Source organism: Psammomys obesus, unplaced genomic scaffold, assembly GCF_907164565.1.
Source record: "Psammomys obesus unplaced genomic scaffold, mPsaObe1.curated_primary_1811, whole genome shotgun sequence".
NCBI classification, from domain to species: Eukaryota; Metazoa; Chordata; class Mammalia; order Rodentia; family Muridae; genus Psammomys; species Psammomys obesus.
This window is the reverse complement of record NW_026591086.1, coordinates 6,448,691-6,467,828: the sequence shown is the minus strand read 5'-3', so window position 1 is coordinate 6,467,828 and position 19,138 is coordinate 6,448,691. Positions and strand designations below refer to the sequence as shown.

At 39.1% G+C, this 19,138-nt stretch overlaps 1 protein-coding gene across 1 annotated transcript in view; it reads left to right on the top strand.

Annotated features, from left to right (window-relative positions):
• Nucleotides 1-19,138, top strand: part of Adam7 (ADAM metallopeptidase domain 7) — a 31,951-nt gene that overhangs the window by 12,696 nt on the left and 117 nt on the right. The window contains exons 9-22 of the mRNA XM_055609920.1: nucleotides 805-974; nucleotides 3,882-3,966; nucleotides 5,897-6,027; nucleotides 7,762-7,936; nucleotides 9,239-9,328; nucleotides 10,456-10,651; nucleotides 11,031-11,133; nucleotides 12,032-12,218; nucleotides 13,899-13,979; nucleotides 14,593-14,671; nucleotides 15,148-15,253; nucleotides 15,620-15,719; nucleotides 16,362-16,424; nucleotides 17,918-17,974. Of these exons, the coding sequence (XP_055465895.1) occupies nucleotides 805-974; nucleotides 3,882-3,966; nucleotides 5,897-6,027; nucleotides 7,762-7,936; nucleotides 9,239-9,328; nucleotides 10,456-10,651; nucleotides 11,031-11,133; nucleotides 12,032-12,218; nucleotides 13,899-13,979; nucleotides 14,593-14,671; nucleotides 15,148-15,253; nucleotides 15,620-15,719; nucleotides 16,362-16,424; nucleotides 17,918-17,974 (1,623 nt within the window). The remainder of the gene's footprint in view (nucleotides 1-804; nucleotides 975-3,881; nucleotides 3,967-5,896; nucleotides 6,028-7,761; nucleotides 7,937-9,238; nucleotides 9,329-10,455; nucleotides 10,652-11,030; nucleotides 11,134-12,031; nucleotides 12,219-13,898; nucleotides 13,980-14,592; nucleotides 14,672-15,147; nucleotides 15,254-15,619; nucleotides 15,720-16,361; nucleotides 16,425-17,917; nucleotides 17,975-19,138) is intronic.

The following is a 19,138-nucleotide window of genomic DNA, read 5'->3' as shown; positions in this document are numbered from 1 at the left end:
TTGTCATTGAAGTCAGAGACAACTTTACTATAATCTATTAAGACTGTTAGCGTATCTAAGCATTCATGAATAAGAACCGTTACTACGACAAATTCTGGGTGGTCACATCTTCCCTTGCTGAACCACTCTAACACATCCTTGCTCCATGAGTTGAGTAAGAAGATGCAGAGGAAGATGCTGGGAGGAGTGGCCCTTCTAGATTAGTGGCAGTGCACGGGTTCATTCAACGGCTGAAAGACATTTTGCTAATTGCATTTTTGCTAACTGCTTTAAACAACTGTGCATACTCATTTGTTTTATATAAATAATTAAGAAGTTGGAATGCTAGGTCATACAGAATGTGCATATTATTTTAGCTCTTTGCCACAGTGTTAGATCTCGTTTTTTTTTTTTTTTTCTTCATTCTTTCAGTGCTTTGTATTTCAATTTGGATAATTCCTGTTGAGCCAGCAGGATTCTTGCCCTGATTATTTGTAGCCTTCTAATGTGCTCATGAAAGGCTATAATTTTTATAGTATTTTCATTCATACTTATTGTTTCCATCTCTATGCTGAAATTATGATCTTTTCAAACATAGTTTTACCATATTAGTTTCTTTATTGGAGTTCATGAAAATTCCCCCAGTGTTCTATATAATACTCTGCATTATTGCTAAGAATATCAATTTATAAAACAAGAAGTGTGCTAGGTATGCGTTACATAACAAGTTTGAATGGCTTCTTTTTCAATATAAGGGAATACAAGTAATAATGAAAGAACCTTCTAACAATTTGATTTTGTGAAAATTATTGCTTCTTCGAACAGATTTTTAAAACCTTGAATATTCACGTGACATTGGCTGGCCTTGAAATATGGTCAGCTAGAGACCAGATAGAAATAGTGTCAAGTCTAGAAACTACCTTATTGAGTTTTTCAACTTGGCAAGAAACAGTTCTCAGAAAAAGGAAGGATTTTGATCATGCGATTTTACTGAGGTATGTGATTATTCCATCTTTCTTCACACATCTGGCAGATTATTTAAAAAAAAAAAACAAATAGGGCTCAGGAGATGGCTTTGGTGGGTGAGAATGCTCACTATGAAAATATGAGTACTTGGATCCCAAGTACTTATGTAAAAAGTTAGGTGTGGCCATTCATGGGCCAGTTGCCCCAGCAATGTGAGTCAGAAAGAGACAGGAGGACCATAGGGACTTACTGTCCACCAGCCCAGTGTCAGGCTCAATTGGAAACTCTGTCTTAAGGGAATAAAGCATGATAGAGCTGGACCCCTGACATTCCCTTCTGTTCTCTCATGGCCACACATGGGCACGCACATGTGTATACACTTGTGCAAATAAACCACACACACACACACACACACACACACACACACACACACACGCCAATGAAAAAAGAAAGTAAAACAAAATAAACGACATAAAACATTTAAAATTATTTACTTTTGTTATTATACAGGAAAAAGTGTTAATTGTGGGTACAGCAAAAGTCTCAAGTAAAACATTTAATAATATTTTGGCTAATACTAAGTCTATATATATATATATATATATATATATATATATATATATATATATATTCTTATGCAGAATTGAAAATTTGTAGAAGCAAGGTTAAGTTGAGGATCCATAGATATTTCTTATCACCACCCAGGGCCAGACCCTCTCCAAGATTCCACCATTTCTGGATAATCTGCCCTGATAACTTTAACCTACTCTAGTTTCTTTATTTGTAAATAAAAGTTCAAGAGGATTCACTTAATTATTAATTCTTCTGCTCAAAATATCTAGCATTATACTTATCTCAGAAGAAAGTGATTAAGTATATATAGGAATGAAAAGCACAGACCGTGGGATAAATGCCTTTGTTTTCATAAGTGACATCACACTGCTGGAGAGCTACATGAGAACAGCAGTAGATTTAAGTATCTCCTCTGATGCTGCTGATGTCACTGTCAGAGAAGCACCTGCTCTCTGCCTCTAACGACAATAAAATCTCCAGAGTTCTGCAAACCCAGTCTGGGAATCCTCTTTTCAGGGTTAGCTAGAGTTAAGCTTTCAGCCTGAGCTCAGAAGCAAGCTGTTCCTAAAGCCTGTGAGGAGTCCAGTCTAGTCACTTAGTAGATTGATGAGAGAGATCCAGACTATTCATTTTCATCTTCATGGGTCCACAACATTTCTTTTCAGGTGTGTAAGTTTGCCTGTCTTGGGCTTAGACATACACCATTATGACCAAAAGTTATGGGGGGATGACGCATTGTAAAATATTACCATAAAGTTCATGGAAAGCAAGACAGAGGCCCCTACTTATGCATTAGTGTTTAAATGTGTATTTATTATTTGTGATGTATATGTATATGTATATGAGTCATGGTGCACCTGTGGAAGTCATAGGACAATTTGCAAGAGTAAATGTTCTCCTTTCACCAAGTGTGCCCTGGGGAATCGAACTCGTGTTGTCAGGCTTGACGGCTAGCAGCTATTCCTACCGATTTAACTCACAAAGCCATGTGAGAATTTTAGGACATCTAGTACTACCTAAATAGGTGCAATGTACAACGTTTTATTTTAGTAAAGAATTTTTTTTCTTATTTTATGGGTAACTTTCAGTTCAGTAAGTTGTTTACAAACAGGGGCTTAAAGAGGACAGCTGCTCACTGCAACCCGGGCATGATGTCTGGGACTTCCCATGCATTGGGGTACCAGACATCTTCTGTCTATAATCACAAAGATTTAGAAGCAGATAGACAAGACACATGGCATTGTCATCGTGTTATCTTTAATTTCGGAGTTCTTTGAGAGAAGTCAGCCTCTAGCTTGACCCTCCCTAGTTCTTCACATTTCTCATGTTCTTCCAAGGTCTTCAGAGGCTGGCAAGTCCAGAATGCTAAGCTCTAAGAAGCACAGGCAAACACTTACACATAGAACACAGAGATAGAAACATGGTGTATCTTCTCAAATAACGAAATAAAAGGCTAGCCTGGCAGTGGTGGCAAATGCCTTTTTTAATCCCAGGAGACAGAGGCAGGTGGATCTCTATGAGTTCAAGTTCAGCCTGGTCTACAGAGGAAAAAATCAAGGAACACCAAACCGACACAGAGAAACCATCTCTCAAAATACCAAAAAAAAAAAAAAAAAAAAAAAAAAAAAAAAAAAAAAGAAAGAAAGAAAGAAAGAAAGAAAGAAAGAAAGAAAGAAAGAAAGGATGAAAGGGGTCTCTTCAGTTCACCTCCTTTCTTGTATTTGAATTTCCTGATATTAGAAGTGTTGTCTTCTAACTCATGGCAGTTCTGTTTACAAAGGCCCAACTCTAGTTAAAATTAGATCCCTACAATGTAGACATTTATCCTTTTAGGGAACATGGGAATAGTCTTATTTTTACACATGGATTCATTTAAATGTTGGATTAGAACTACCATTGCCCCTCTCTGACCTTCTATGAATGATATTTTAAGTGTTATCAACCATAATCAAATAATCATGATTCTGAGTGCATCTGCTGTACTGTATTTCCCTCCCAAACACCTTAAAGTTTAATTAACTTGCAGTTTTTGTCTGTTTTTGACATTTAAAAGTTTTATCCAGCATAAAGTAGAGAAGAATCAATAAAAACAAGGTTCTTCCTCTTTAAATTTGTTTTTCTTAGGAAAAAAATGCATCATTTGTTTTCTGATTTCATTCTAAGAGCACTTTTGGCTTTCTCAGTGCCTCTAGGTTTAAACTGATCCCAGTGACAACTGGGCCTTCCACTTGTCCAGAGCTAAGAGGATTGTCTCAGGAGCAAAGGGGTTGCCACTGTGATGATTCAGTGCCACTTGGATTTGTGTTAATTAAACCGTTCAGTCAGATTGAGAATAAGTATTCTTGCTTCTATCTTGTTCGTAGTGGGAAGTGGCTCTACACGCCTATGCAAGGAATTGCTTACCCAGGAGAAATGTGCCACCCGCTTCATTCATGCAGTGTTGTCAAGGTGGGCTGTCATCCCAACATCGTACCGTTTAATCCAAATATTTGAACAAATGTTGTATATTTATATTTATCTGAATCGCATTGAAAAGCCACACGTGATCTGTAGTTAACCTCTATTTCCAAATGTATGTCACAAAGAGATCTATATTCTTTTTAGCAAATGAAAAAAAAATACAAAAAAAGTGTCTTCCGAAAAACTGTGAGTGAACAATAAAGTTAAACCACAGTTCAAAGATCTATATACAGGAATGAAACCACAGCAATGTAGTCCATAGCTGTAACTCTTTTGTGTATTAAGTATGACTATTTATTAGGACAAGTAAGGTCCAAGACATTTCAGGTTTACTTAACCATTAAGTACAAGCCACTTAACGTGTAATATGAAGACAGGCTTGGCAATCATGCTCAGTTAGGAGAGGACCCATGCACTATCATCTCTCCTTGCTTGGATGGCCTCTCTTTTAGCCTCAAAGCTTCCAGGAAAGGCTACTCATGTAACTCTGCTGGAGACATACCTGAAAACATGAAGGTTTGTGTCTTGCTGTCTTTCCTTGGTTGCTGCTGTCCCCAGCTTAGTTTTGTTGAGACCCAAGCTTAAAAGCTAGTGTTTGTTGGAATAACCTCGCCCACTTATTATTTTGTAGTCACTTCTCTGACTATAGATTCGCCTTTAGAATATGAATGATGTAAGTTCTGCATGCAAATTCACTTTACCCCCGTTGAAGCTATCACTACTTCAAATATCATATTTTAGCCAAACCAAGAAGCATTTGAAGCTTCATATGAGGAAAATAAAATAAACAAAATAAAGGTGTTCTGTTAACTTTATAATAACCAGATGACCTATCCTGCTTTGGATTTATGTTTTATGAATACAGGGGTTAAAGCATGAACTAGATCCATGAGACAAGGCAGCAACCAATTCTACCCTGGATTTTATATTTCTGATTTCAGAGGTTTTTTTTTTCATAGCACAAGCAATCTCCATAAGAATTATAAAATTTTATTTTATGTGCATTATGTGCATTAGTATGAATGTGTCTGATCCCTTGGAAATGGACAGTTGTAAGCTGCCATGTGGGTACTGGGAATTGAACCCCGATCCTTTGGAAGAGCAGGCAATGCTCTTAACCACTGAGCCAAGGGAACTATAGGGGGAATACAAAGTAAATAAAGTGTAATTAATAAAATTTTTTTAAAAAAAGAATTATAAAATTGTTTGCTCAATATGTCAGGATTGATTGAAAACAACAGCAAACCTCTTTTTTGGAATATCTAGCTCAGAGATGATGTCAACACCACTTATAAAATTGTGTGGGGTATTGGTCTTTAATCTAACCAGGGACTTCTGTAACAAAATACCAGAAACTGAGTAGGTTGTAAACCACAGAAATGTATTTCTCACAATTCTGAAAGCTGAGGAGTCCAAGAACCTGATCCACTTGTATCTGGTGAGGGTTCCCAGCTTCTCACTGTCTCCCATTGTAGAGAGATGTTTCTCCTGAGCCTGCTTGCTTAGGACACTGACACCACTGCTGGGGACCTTGCCCCCCCCCCCGGCATAAACACTGAAGTCTGTGGGGCTTACAACTCCAAAATATAGGTTTTGGAGGAATCCTACAGTCAGGTAGAATAATATTAGTTAATGGATTTTACATAGTTGGATAAATGAGTACTAACACAACAGATAGGAGTATGCTGTACACTAAAAAATTATAAAGTTAGAAATATTTAAAAAGCCATTTTCCCTACTTTATTATAAGTTATAGTCATGGGCTGAGGTATAGATGAGATATAATTAGTATAGATTTCCCAAATCCATACTAAGATTCAGAAAAAGAGCCTTTCAAGGACCGATTTCAAGTGATACCCATGTACTACTTTGGGATGTCTTACATACATCTCCATTGTTTCCCTCCTCCCCCAAACAGGATCTTCTGCCAGATGTAAATATAATTGGAAACAGAATGGCGCATCAGCTGGGACATAGCCTGGGCATGGAGCATGATGACTTTCCATGTACCTGTCCTTTGGGAAAATGTGTAATGAGCAGCAGTGAAAGGTGAGGCTCTGAGAATGTAGATAATACATTTATTTTCATATGTTTTTTTGAAATTTTTTTGTATAATATATTCTGGTCACAGTTTCCCCTCTCCCTACCCCACACACTTCCTTCCCATGCACCCAAAACTACCCTATTTCTTTACTCTCCCTTTAGAAAACAGGCAAAAATAGAGGAGAAACACAAGAAACACAGACATACAAACAAAACTCCCAAACCCATAAAAAACACAACATGGGAAACCGTGATATACAGATAAAAGACCAGTAAAACAAACAAACAAAAAATAGCCAAGTAAAGCCATATGACACAAAAATACCATTTACTTTGTTTTCTGTCAGCCATTTAGTGCGAGTCTTGGAGCCTACTCTTAAGTGAGGTCAATGTAGCCAGTGAGACTCCTTTGGAGAAAACACATTTTCCTTTGCAAGCAGACAACAGAGATTACTCCACAACATACAGTGAGTGAGTTGCCTCTTGTGGTCAAGACCTCATTCCTGTGCATCTTCAGACTCCTTTGTAGCAAGAAGAATAAGAAAAATGTTATTGTTAGTGGTTTCTTGCGTATGCGGATTGACTCAGTGATACAATGTTGAAGCTGGAGAGATGGCTGTGTGGCTCCAAGCACATACTGCTCTCACAGAGGACCTAAGTTTAGTAGCATCTATATTGGGAGGCTCACAAGCACCTGCGACTCCAGCTCCAGGAGGATCTGAGGTCTTCTTCTGGGCTCTATGCATGCCTGTACACATACCCACACATCAACAATTTGAAAGCAAATAGATATTTTTAAAATGATGGAAAATAGCTAAAGCTCAAAGTGCAGTGGCTGTCACAGAATAGGACTCAGCAACTGATTTCAAGGTAGTAATATTCTCAGGGTCATACCAACCCCATTGGATGGACTCAAGTCTCTAAAAGGCCTTCTGTATTTAAGCATTGAAGGGAATCAATCAAAGGAAGAGAAAGGGGAGTGGAATGTTGGTTTAAAAGGGGTATTTATAAGTCATCAGGTTGTTTTAAATATTATGGGGTTTATTTCTACAAGCATGGTAGGGAACTATGCCATACTAGGCACTGTGTTAACTCATGGTTATTCTTAAAGAATTGAACGTAATGGCCTCTTTGACTTGGTTGCAAAGTTTGTCATCTTTCGGAGATGGTAAACCAGATTTATATTGTTATGTGTTTATATTACAAGGAATACATGATATTATAATTCTGGTTTACAGTAGGGACTGGGGAGATGGCTTGGTTGTTAGGAGCACTTGTTGCTCTTGCAGAGGATTGAGATTCAATTGCCAGCATCTACACAAAGCCTTTCAACCATCCTTAACCATCCTTAACTCTAGTTCCTGGGAATCCAGTACCTTTTGGCCTCTACAGTCACTGCACATAGGTATATGTACAGACAAAATACCTATAACATAAAATAAATATAATTTTACTTTTACATAAGTGGGACACATTAGAGGGTAAACAGGAACAGGAAGCAGAGACAACTAACTAACTAGCATGTTCAGGAAGGATTTGTTGAAAGACACATAACCAGAGTGTTTCACTGAAACAACATTCATTGGTTGTGTCTCTGGAACACAACTATGAAGTAATAAGGAACTTGGCCATGGCTCTGCTCTGACAGTTAGCATTTGTATTTATTTTCCTATTCCTCATTAATCTTTTACAGTTCCACTTATGTGACAAATCTTTATGTTCACTTCATCTCATCTCTAGCATCCCTGCAATAAAATTCAGCAAATGTAGTCTAGCCCAATACCAGCAATATATGAAGAATCAGAAACCAGAGTGCATATTCAACAATCCACTTTCTGACGAACTCAATGATTATCCGTTCTGTGGAAATAAGAAGGTGGATGAAGGAGAAGAGTGTGACTGTGGGCCAGCTCAGGTATTTGCAAATGATGTCATCTTTAACAAAGAGGGTGCTCAGCTGGAATCTCAGCAGATGATCATACTCTCACTGAAACCGTATTAAGCTGATTTCATCATCCATTTAAAGCCCAGCTGTGGAACAGTCCTCATTTCAAGCCTTCTTATGAAATCTCCAGTCATGTGTGATGATCTTGCTGGAGATCAGGAAGCATTTCATTTGCTTGGCTTATACAGTAACGGTCTTGACTTGTGAAAAGTACTCTTAAGTCTGATCCCTCAGCCACACACAGTACGTGGTGGCCATCCTAGGAATCATCTCCTAGTCAATCAAGTTATACTTAGAGCCTTGGGAAGCTTGTCTATATCATTGCTGGGCAGTTGTCATTATAGAAAACTCTTCTTTACGAAAGGAACAAAAAACTTTCGAATTGTTCATATACTTATTGAAGTGCAGAGCACTTAGAAAAGGCCTTAGATGTAAATTTTCAGGTAATTCTTGGTCTGCTTTTATAAGCCATTTCTTTCAAAACTCATCAAATAAATATGCATCCTCCGCTACTTATGACGCAAATGAACAAGGGCAGTGTAAACCTCTGGGGAATCTGTTAAAATATGAAGCATAGTAAGTCTCCAGTGCCGATGCAATTTACACGCCCACCAACCTGCTGAGCTCTAGATGCAGTACAGTGTAAAGTTCTCTACTAGGACAGCAACTGAAAGAGTCTATAACGAGGGTGGGGCTGACTCATCCAGACAGCCTGAGACCAGTCTTCAAAGTCTCAGATGAAATTAGAAAAGGCTTTCGGCTTTGGACTAGGATCCATTTGCCCTCTGTTCAAATGTGTGGAGGCCTTGGCCGATCAGATACAGACAGACAACTGCGCCCGGAGTAGGCAACACTCCTGAGTGACTGTCTTATTGTTGTGCTATAATGATGTGTTGGAGGGAGGAGGGGGTTGGAAAGTTCAGGTTGAAATGCTTGGCATCCCAAGCCAGAGGTAAGGTCAGATTTTAGAAACTGCATTATCTCACGTCAGACGCTAGCACAGGGAAGCAACAGGGTATGAAGTCATGAGAAGGCTGGGAGGTCATTGTCTGTGGACTCTATTCCTGCTTATGCAATGAGAGTGCATAAGCTGGAAAGTACAGAAGGAGTGAGGCAGAAGGCAACACAGCAGGAGTCCCCAGCACCAGCTGTATGCCAAAGCCAAGGACCCTGCGTTTCTACGGAGCTCTTGAAGGAGCACAAATAATTACCTCATCAAAAAGGAGCCAACACACAAACCCATTCGTAATGTTTACATTTTCGTCTTCCCAGGAATGCACTAATCCTTGCTGTGATGCACACAGATGCGTCCTGAAGCCTGGGTCCACTTGTGTGGAAGGAGGGTGCTGTGAATCATGTCAGGTGAGGCCCTTGGATCCCAAGGATCCCTGTGTTCTCCGTTTAGGTGTGTGGACCAACAAGGCACCCTCTGGCCCCTGCACTGCTGCTTCCGGGGGACGGAGTGTCTCTTCTAAAGACCCAAAAGTGTTTAATCTGAAACGTTCTGGTGTTTGAACCAGGTGGTGCTCTCTCTGGCCTGGGAAAAGAGAACATGCTGAGCCTCATTTGATGTTTGTAGGAGTGAAATCACATGACCAGCGCTATTCTTGTAATCTGTTTAACCTCAAGAGGATGGGGAGGGAAATTTATACATCCCCAAATATAATTTATCTAAAGGAGAGCAGATTATATATAAATACTAGATGTCTAGGCATTGGAGTAGGGGAAAAAAAAAGACCAGAAACTCCACAGGTTTAACTGACATTTGGCCCCACTGAATTGCAAGCTTGCGAATCTTCATATCTTCAACTCTTTCTAGGGACCCCACACATTTCAGAGAATGTGGCTGTGCACTCCCCTGAGCAATGAGAATCAGGGGACTGTTACAGCGTATGTTGTAAAGTCTGATCTGTGGGTGGCAGAGATTCTGTGCTATGTACCCCATGGGTAGGGATTCACTGGAGTGATTTCTCCAGCGCAAGGGATGAAGAAAAGCGATGTCAATGAGAACACCTGCACATTTCACCATGTTGTGTCCAGGTCAGACCTCCTTAAGGCTTGTGTGATATCAGTTTTCAAAACCACCTTCTCAGGCTGGAGAACAAGCTTAGTAGTTAAAATCACTGGCTGCTTTTGCAGAAGACCCAGGCTAGGTTCCCCGCACCCATGTAGCAGATTACAACTGCCTGTAACTCCAGCTGCAGGGATCTGATGCCAACTTCTGGCCTCTGTGGACACCAGAAATGAATACATGCAGGCACAACACTCATATACATAAAACAAACAAATCCTTAAAAATAGCCTACTGTCTTCTCATCCTCAGCATCATATAAGAGTCATGGCATCTAAAATTTATAATTCTTAGCACTGGAAAGGAAGCTCTAAGCCAGTCTCTTAGAAATAAGTTAATTAATTCAACCTTCTGCCTAATATACTCAGCTTCAGCAACTCACACATTAAAGACTCCAATATTTGTTCTTCCTCAACAGATAAAGAAAGAAGGGACCTTATGCAGACAAGCAAAAAATGAATGTGATTTTCCTGAAGTGTGTACTGGATACTCTCCTGAGTGTCCTAAGGACCAGTTCCAAGCCAATGGGTTTCCTTGCAAGAATGGAGAAGGCTACTGCTTTATGGGGCAGTGTCCCACTCGGGTTGATCAGTGCTCAGAGTTGTTCAGTGATGGTGAGAGATAGCCCCAGGAATGAATGATTAAGATGACAGTCCATACTTCTCTGTTACTATCTTCTAAGAATTTAGGGTACAGTTGGAGATAATATAATTTGTGACATTCAAGGTTTCACCTAGCATTTCTTTGGCTGCAACCTCTATTGCTGATTTTACCTCCAATATAAATGATTGGCTCTGTTTTAGAGCTGGTGTGCATGTATTGTTCTTACAGATCTCTATTCCTACTTAAACTACTGTCCTGCATCAATCAATACTAATGATTTATTGATTCTGTTCTATTGCACCATTTTGTGGTATGATTCAGCAAGCTTAACTGTAATTCTCAATATTCACGCCTTTTTAAAAAATTTTATCATGTAATTGTCACCTCCAGGAGCACAAGAGAGTCACAATTTTTGCTACAGGATGAATAAAAAAGGCAACAGATTTGGATACTGCAAAAAAAGGGGAAACACATTTGTTCCTTGTGAAGAGAAGTAAGTGCCTAATGGAAATAGATCCCTATGAAAGTTTATTGAAAACTCAAAAGGGCTTCTGTTCTGATGCCTTTTAACCTGATTTTGCTGAGAATTATGAGGAGAGTGGAGAGTACAGACCCCTGGCTTCATTGGTTGAATGAAAATCTTTGTGGGTCCTGGAGTAGAAAGAACAAAGAAGGGTTAGACTGGAGGAAAGAAAGGGAGGAGAAGAGTGCTACCAAAAGAGGACAAACTGGAATGAAAAATGTGTTTTAAAGTGGAAAAACGAAAGAGGGAAGGAAAGCAGTGAAGGCACTTAAAGACAGGTGCTCATAGAGTAAAGAACGTTGGAGGTGAGGCTGATCTAAGCTCCCTTCCAGGTCTGTAAGCTGACATTCATTCCACACAGCCCATGTGACAAAACAGGAGTTGGACTGAAAAGAACAACTCCAAAACCTTCAGTCCAGTTCGCCTTTGTTTCCATACACACTGTGTGCAAAAGGAATCCCCTCACTTCCCTCTCAGAAACCTTCGCTTGCTGTCTGACTGCAAGGTAGATGCTGAAAGGACAGCAACCCCAGATCCCAGAATTAGTTAATGTCAAAACATAAGAGCACTTTTACTTTTCCCATTCAAGTCATGCTGGTTCAAATTACTAACAAATATTCTTTGTGAACTTTTATGAATACTGAGTTTTGAGACCTGGGAAATCAGTGATTATTCTGCATACTGTATTTATTCGTATCAGTTCCTAGAGTCGGAACTTTGAATGCCTGAGAGAGATCTCAGCCTACTCCGGCCCTTGGATCTGCTGATAAAGAGGGTTTAGAGGAAAGTGGCCAAGCTGATTGTCTCTGTTCTGACGGTTGCTTTGGTTACCAGTCCTAAATCTGAGACCATTTCACTTTTCCTTCAGAGATCTCAAATGTGGGAAGATCTACTGTCTGGGAGGCCAGCACTCATCACTTCTCGGAGAGGATAAAGCCTATAACCTTAAGAACCCGAAGCAGAATGCAACCGTCAAATGCAAAACTGTGTTTTCACACCATAATTCTAAAGACATTGGCCTGGTTAATCCTGGAACAAAATGTGCAGAGGGAATGGTACGAGAAAAACTTTGTATATGATTAAAATGTCTTGGTTCAGGGTCTCAAACACCATCCATTGCTGTTATTGGTTTCAAAGGGGGTTTGTTTCTATATGAGGAAGCAAAAACAAACAAACAAAAAGCAATGGCAACTTTTCTGGTAATTATTGAGGGACAGGAAAGAAATAATAAGGTAATGTTGTTCTTGCTCAATTGCAGTCACACTAAATTATAAGTAATTGCTATAAACACATTTAATTGGTATCTCAAAATAGGCATCTAATGAAATCATATAACTTCTACACGGATTACTGTAACTGATGTCAACAATCACTCTTTGTTTATTTTATTCATTCAACCGCATTTACTGGCGGGGTCCTAGGTTTTCAGTAATTAGGCTGGGTTCCCACGGCCCACAGACAAGCATACCTGAGATTGTCACTCACACACACACACACACACACACACACACACACACACACAGCATTCCCAACAGAAATGCTTTCCTGGAAGCCAGTGAGTAGTGCAGTGTGACTGCTCATACTTCAGCTGGATTTGAAATATTTATTTTTTTAACAGAGAGGAAACAAGAAAGGCTTTTTAATGTATCTTCCGGATTTTAACAATTATGATCTATAGTTATTGTGCCTACTTATAATCCTCTAGCCCATGTGTAGAATGAGCAACAACCAAATCTGAGTAACTAAGATAGACACCACTTTAATCTGTGACCATTTCTTCATGTTGAGAATGCTCAGAATCCTTTCTACCAACTATGTTAAAGTACTCAGTAAACTGTTGTTAATTACAATCGTTCTACTATACTGTGAACCACTGGAAACTATTCTTCCTGGTTAATTGAAAATTTAAACCTATTAACTAGAGTTCCCTTTCTCCTTTCCCTGGCAACCCACCAGCACCTGGAAGCCACAATTCAGTTCTCTGCTTCCTTAAGGTCAATGTTTTAATCTTTCACACATGATTGAGAGTTTCTTATCTGTCTCTGTGTCTGGCTTATCTCACATAACCTGTCTCCCACACTTATTAAAGATGCCACAAATGACATCCTTTTATTCATTTTCCAGCTAAATTATACTCAGTTGTATGTCTGGCACATGTTTTTGTCCAGCATAGGTAGGTTGAATCAATATCTTTATTAGTATGAATAACTTTTCAGCAAACATGAGAGTACATAAAAGCCTTTAAAAAAAAAAAAGAAAAAAGAAAAAGACAGAATTCCTATGTAAACACAAAATAAAGCTTCTTGGTTCCCATCTGCCTAGCTAAAGTACAGTACTCATAGCTGCAAAAGAAGAGGAGTAAAGGTAGATGACTGGAGAATTACAAAAACAGGAAGGGAGAACAGAGGAGAGACGCAAGAGAGTATGATGGGGGAGGGAAGGCTAGTCCATCTATTGGCATAGAGGGATTGCAACTCTTTGTGGTTATAACTTCTAGCTAAATAAAGATGGCAAAATCAAAGCAAGACTTTTTCAGCATTACACCTTAGCTGGCTTGTGATCCTCACAGAAAGATTGACATGGGTGTTATGGGTGTGAAAGCAACCTGCCCTAGTGCTGTATCAAACATGCAATTAAGCCGCAGAAGGAGGAATGTATAATTTTATATGTCACTGTGTAAAATCACATCTCCTAAGTTGCATCACTCTAATCCATGCCTGTTGCTTCCTCTCTAGGTTTGCAGCCATGGAGAATGTGTACAAATAGAAAAGGCCTACAATTCAACCAGTTGCTCCTCCCAGTGTGATGAAAACTCTGTAAGATTTCATTGCCTCTTCAAATAGTGCCTTACCAACCGTTTTTAGCCTTCCCATACACCTGTGTGGAAGTATGCTGATCTTTATAAAGAGTGATATATTTTATTTACATTTTATGTATAACCAATAAAATCAGTGCAAAGAGCCAACCCAGATATTTACAAATAGACGTCACCAATATTGCATGTAAATAATCTGTTGTAAAATTGGTAATTTAGAAACTCATTTATGTACATACATATGAAGCTTAAACACGAAGTTTAAGGTTTAATTTTTTCCTAATATCACTTACAATTAAATGATGCCAGTATCAACATTCGTTTGTAAAAACATTAGCTTTTAGAAAAACACACAAATTGTAAATTTATTTTAAACTAAACACTGGTCAATACTATCAGATTTGGGTGGAACATTTTCCCTAAACCGAGTGTGATCAGTTAAAAATTTATTAAGATTTATATCAAACGCTCTTTCAAATACTAGAATTTACATGGATATAAATATGGATGTATGGGTCTGATGTAAAACTAGCATTAACATAGGTGAGCTGTGAAACATAGCTTCTATCATTCATTCAGTAACAATAACAAGGCATTATTGACTGCTCTTCCAGGTGGATGATCAGAAACCTGAGTGTGAGTGTAAGGAAGAACCGCTAATTACAGACTGGGGAGAAGCCTTAAACCTTACCAGTAAGCAGTTTAGAATATAATACTCACATACATCCTAAGCCTCACACACACACACACACACACACATCCCTTCTGCCATATACTTGTTGTGTTTCTACTTGGATTTTTATGAGTCTATCTTACTATTTCACATGTTGGGAGACCCAAACTAAATTTATCATATTTGCCTTTTAGAATTAATGTATCTTCTAGCCATCTGTGGTTAATGACTTCTGAAATCCAAAACACAATGGGGCCTTTCCTATAGCTGGTTAATAACTAACCAGCAGACATCTTCTTGCTGACTATTATTTTCCTCAAGCATCATAGAATCTTAGAATTGATCGTTATAACTTAACCTGTAATTTGTATCATATCAGAGGAAGGAAAGCTAAAGTCCTTTAGGGAAAAAAATGAAGTGGCAACCATTGTTAGCCTTCTACAGTCCTAAAGTAGGTACTCAGTTGAAAGCCTGTTAATTTGTTTTTATGGTGTAGATGTCTCCATCATGGCCATCGTGCTTGTCATGGTTATAATTGGTGTTGGACTTGTTACATTATTAATTCGTTACCAGAAATGCATCAAGATGAAGCAACATCAAAGGTATGTCTGCATATTCCTAGTCAAAGGAAGCTATCACTAAGAACATACCAACTATGTAGACACAGAACATATCAATGCTGGGTGGTTTGAGTCTAGTACTAAAACTCAGGTAAGAAAACCAAATCAAACTTTTACACGCCTGTTCATAGCCACATTCTTATCCCTGTAGTTCTCAAACTTTGCTATTTGTTGAGAACCATACACCTCGTTCATAAAATATAAATATTGGTTTCTTGCTGAGATATTGTAATTTGAATTGTTACAAGGTACAAGCTATACATCACTTAAAAATGTTGGGTGTGGTTTAAGTATAATCACTTGCCTATTCCCACAGAATGTGTCAGTGTTCCATTTCCTCTTTTACAGCTCTTCCAGAGAAACACAGGGAGTAGAGAATAAAGGGTACTTTCCCAATGAGCATCAGACAAGGAGTGATCCAATCTTGACAGATATCCATCCCCTACATGTGAGATACTTTCACTTGTGACAGTTAATGAACTGTCTTGTGTATGTTGATGTGCTTTACTTATTCTTATAATCTGATACATGTGTATGTGTATATAATATACGGTGATATATATATATATGTGTATCATATATATATGTATGTATTATTAATGATTCCTAGATTTTTCTCTTTGGAAGAAATTCCTGTCCAACGTCTTGCTTCTGCTGGGCCATGCCTTTTAGCTGTTTCACTGTCTCCTAAGGAGTTAACATAAAGTATATTAAAGAAGGGCACACCTGTATATTCATAGGCAGTTTGGAAGCACCCAAAGAGCTTCCACGTTCAAAACAATGTAAGTGACTCTGGCCTTTCAGAACTCCAACGGGACTTTTGAGATCTGGAGGCGACCAGACTCGTCTGGTGTTATTCATACCACAGCATACTAAGAAGATCCCATCATCTCTCATGTGTGTTCTTTAAAGAAGAAATCTTAGATATACTCATTTGTAAGACAGCAATCCAGGGAAGATTACTGTTTCTGCATCTTTCCTTATTTGCACATTTACTAGGTCTTTGTCCCAGGATAGGAATACATTCTGTGGGCTTAGAGTGATCCTTTCTTGAGCACTAGTTGCAGATTAACAATATCTTTCATCACAGAGCACTGCGGAGTCCTTGGAGCGCCTACCTTCCAGTTTTTCAAGTCCTCACTACATCACACTGGTATGTCCTTCCTCTTGGTTGGTTGTGTCCATTTAGATACATTTAATTTTGCTGTCACTTAACTACTACTGGTTCCTTGAAAAGGCCCAGTGATATCACCCAGATATTAGGGTGAACTACAACTAACTCGCTCTGGTATCAGCACGTGCTTAGCCTGGTGGGGTAGAGCAGGAGAGGATAAAACGAGCCTGCACACAGGAGACACCCTTTGTTTAAAATGGTCATGGGTAGTCACAAACACCATTAACTGTGATTTAAAATAATAATAAAAAAACTACTTCCCTTTTACCCCTAATAGTATATTACCGTCTGTCTACTCTCACCTCTTTCCTTAAAAACCCACTTCTCCCTTCTCAAGAACTCTTTCTAGTTTTGCGATATAAAGCTACACACAAATGCAAAGTTAAAAGCCAGGCTCCACACTGGAGAGACAGTTGAGATATTTGTCCTTCAGAGTCTGGGTTAATTCACTTAATGGAATAATTTCCAGATCCATCCACCTTCCTGCCAGTTTTATTTTTCTCTATGGCCTGAATAACATTCCATTGTATATATTACTGTGTTTACATTACCTCAACTGTCTGTTGAAGGGCATCTAGGCTTACCCCACATTCTTGTTATTGTGAGTAGTGCAATATTCCACATGGATATCCGAGAACTTACATGTTAGGGCTGAGGGTCTTTTGGGTGTTTGTCCGGAAGTAGTCTTGCTGGCATTAGTCACTGTAATTATTGACTTTTTTGTTGTTGTTGTTGTTATTTAAGGTCTGTTTTTTGTTTGTTTGTTTGTTTTAATGAATATCTTCCTCACATCACCCCAATCATGGCCCCATTTTTAAGGGGTAGAAACACAACGACAGTTTTCACTGAGGCCTTGATCAGCTCCACAGTTCTGGACTCCCCATTAACCAAGATGGTGAAAACACAGAATTAGTACATAATCTCTAGTAATTCCCCACATCCATGTGCATCTTCAAAGTTGCACATGAAGGTACTTCATACTCAGAGATGGAAGATGTATGTACTCATTAAGATTCTCAGAGCTGCAGTTTAAAACCAGCTGTTCTCCCTAAATGGATGACCGAGAGAGGCTGTGATCAGAGATAGTTCTGTCTGGGATTCTTCAGTATCACAGAAAGGACCTCATACTGCGCCTAACAGAAGCAAATTTTCACTGCGTTCCCGGCAGAAGCTGTGTGGCCCCTATCAAAGATGTGTCTAGAGGGTTTCTGGATGTTTGAAAACTCTCTCACACAACATGTTCTAGGAGTTTCACACGCTGTACCAAAGCTAGTGGCTTCTCATGAGACCTTCCCTAAGTGCGACCATCCTCAGTCTCCCATTAATGATTCATAATGTGCTTTAGATGATTTCCCCATAGAGCAAGAAGTGGTCTGCCCTGGGTGCGTGTGCCCGTGTGCATGCATGCATATGTGTGTGCTGCTAGAAAGAACTAATTCCATTCCTGATAAAACATACCTTATGTGTCACAGAAATATGTCAGCAAGGACTCAAGAAGAATTGCAGATCCCAAGCAAAGTAATAATGTGGTAAGTTCCTGTCACAGAAAGTGGCCCCCTATTTAATTTTTCAAATGCTGCCACTCTTCAGTGTCCCTTACCTACCCATTCACTGGCTAGAGACATCCTCTGCACTTACCAGAAGATAGGATGATCGAAATTGTCTTGACGGACACTCTGAAATTTTTATAGGGTGCTCCACAATGCATATTTACACTAAGAATTGTAAGCTTTGTGGAAGGAGCAAGCTAAGAATTAACAGTGTCAGACTCACAAGATGTTCTAGAAATAACTGACAGTTTTCTTTCAGATTTTATTGGCCATACCCACGCTTTCGGATTCTTTGATATACTTTAAAGGGCAAAATGGCACTGTTTACCAAATTGCTCCATTACTAAAGATTTTTCTTACCAAGTCAACAGACAGCCGCAGATGAGAGCCACTGGCCCATTTGAATATTTATGTTTATATTGGGGGAAAAAAACCTCTATTTTTTGTAAGAGAAAAAGAACAACTAGTTTTTGCCTATATTTTTGAGCTTCTGCTTTCTCTCTTTCACTTGTTTTTGTGACGTTTCTGCAGTGTGGTGGATGCTCTATTTTTGTCCACAGAATATTTTGGAAGAGAATTCTAGCCAGTATAGGCATGCTAGGTTGGAGAAAGAAGAGCATGTTCTAATAACTCCCCTCCCCCAACTCCCCTGTGGGGAAAGAGAGCAGTGAGTGGAGACACTCCCGCCAGCAAGCATGCTATCTAGCCTCCTGGCATGAATGAAATCACCTTCGTTTGGATATGATCAGCCCATTTACTTTAAAGCATAAACAACCACGGCTACCATCTAAGAGGTGTGAATAAAAAGCAATACAATGAACACAGTGAGAGGGTTCAGCGGGTGAGGTACCCACTGCGCAAACCCAACCACCTGAGTTTGATCCCAGGATCCCATGGTGAAATGAGAGAACCAAGTCCCAAAAGTTGTCCCCTGACAGCTAAGTACATTCTACTGTGGTGTGCATGCACAGACATGCACACACACACATACACACACACACACAAACATACACATGCACTCTCACACACACACATACACACTCTCATACAGACACTCACACATTTTCTCTTATACACAATAATAGTAATTATGTAATTTTAAAGTAGTAAAACAGAATCAGTGAGGCTAAGTCCAAATAGATA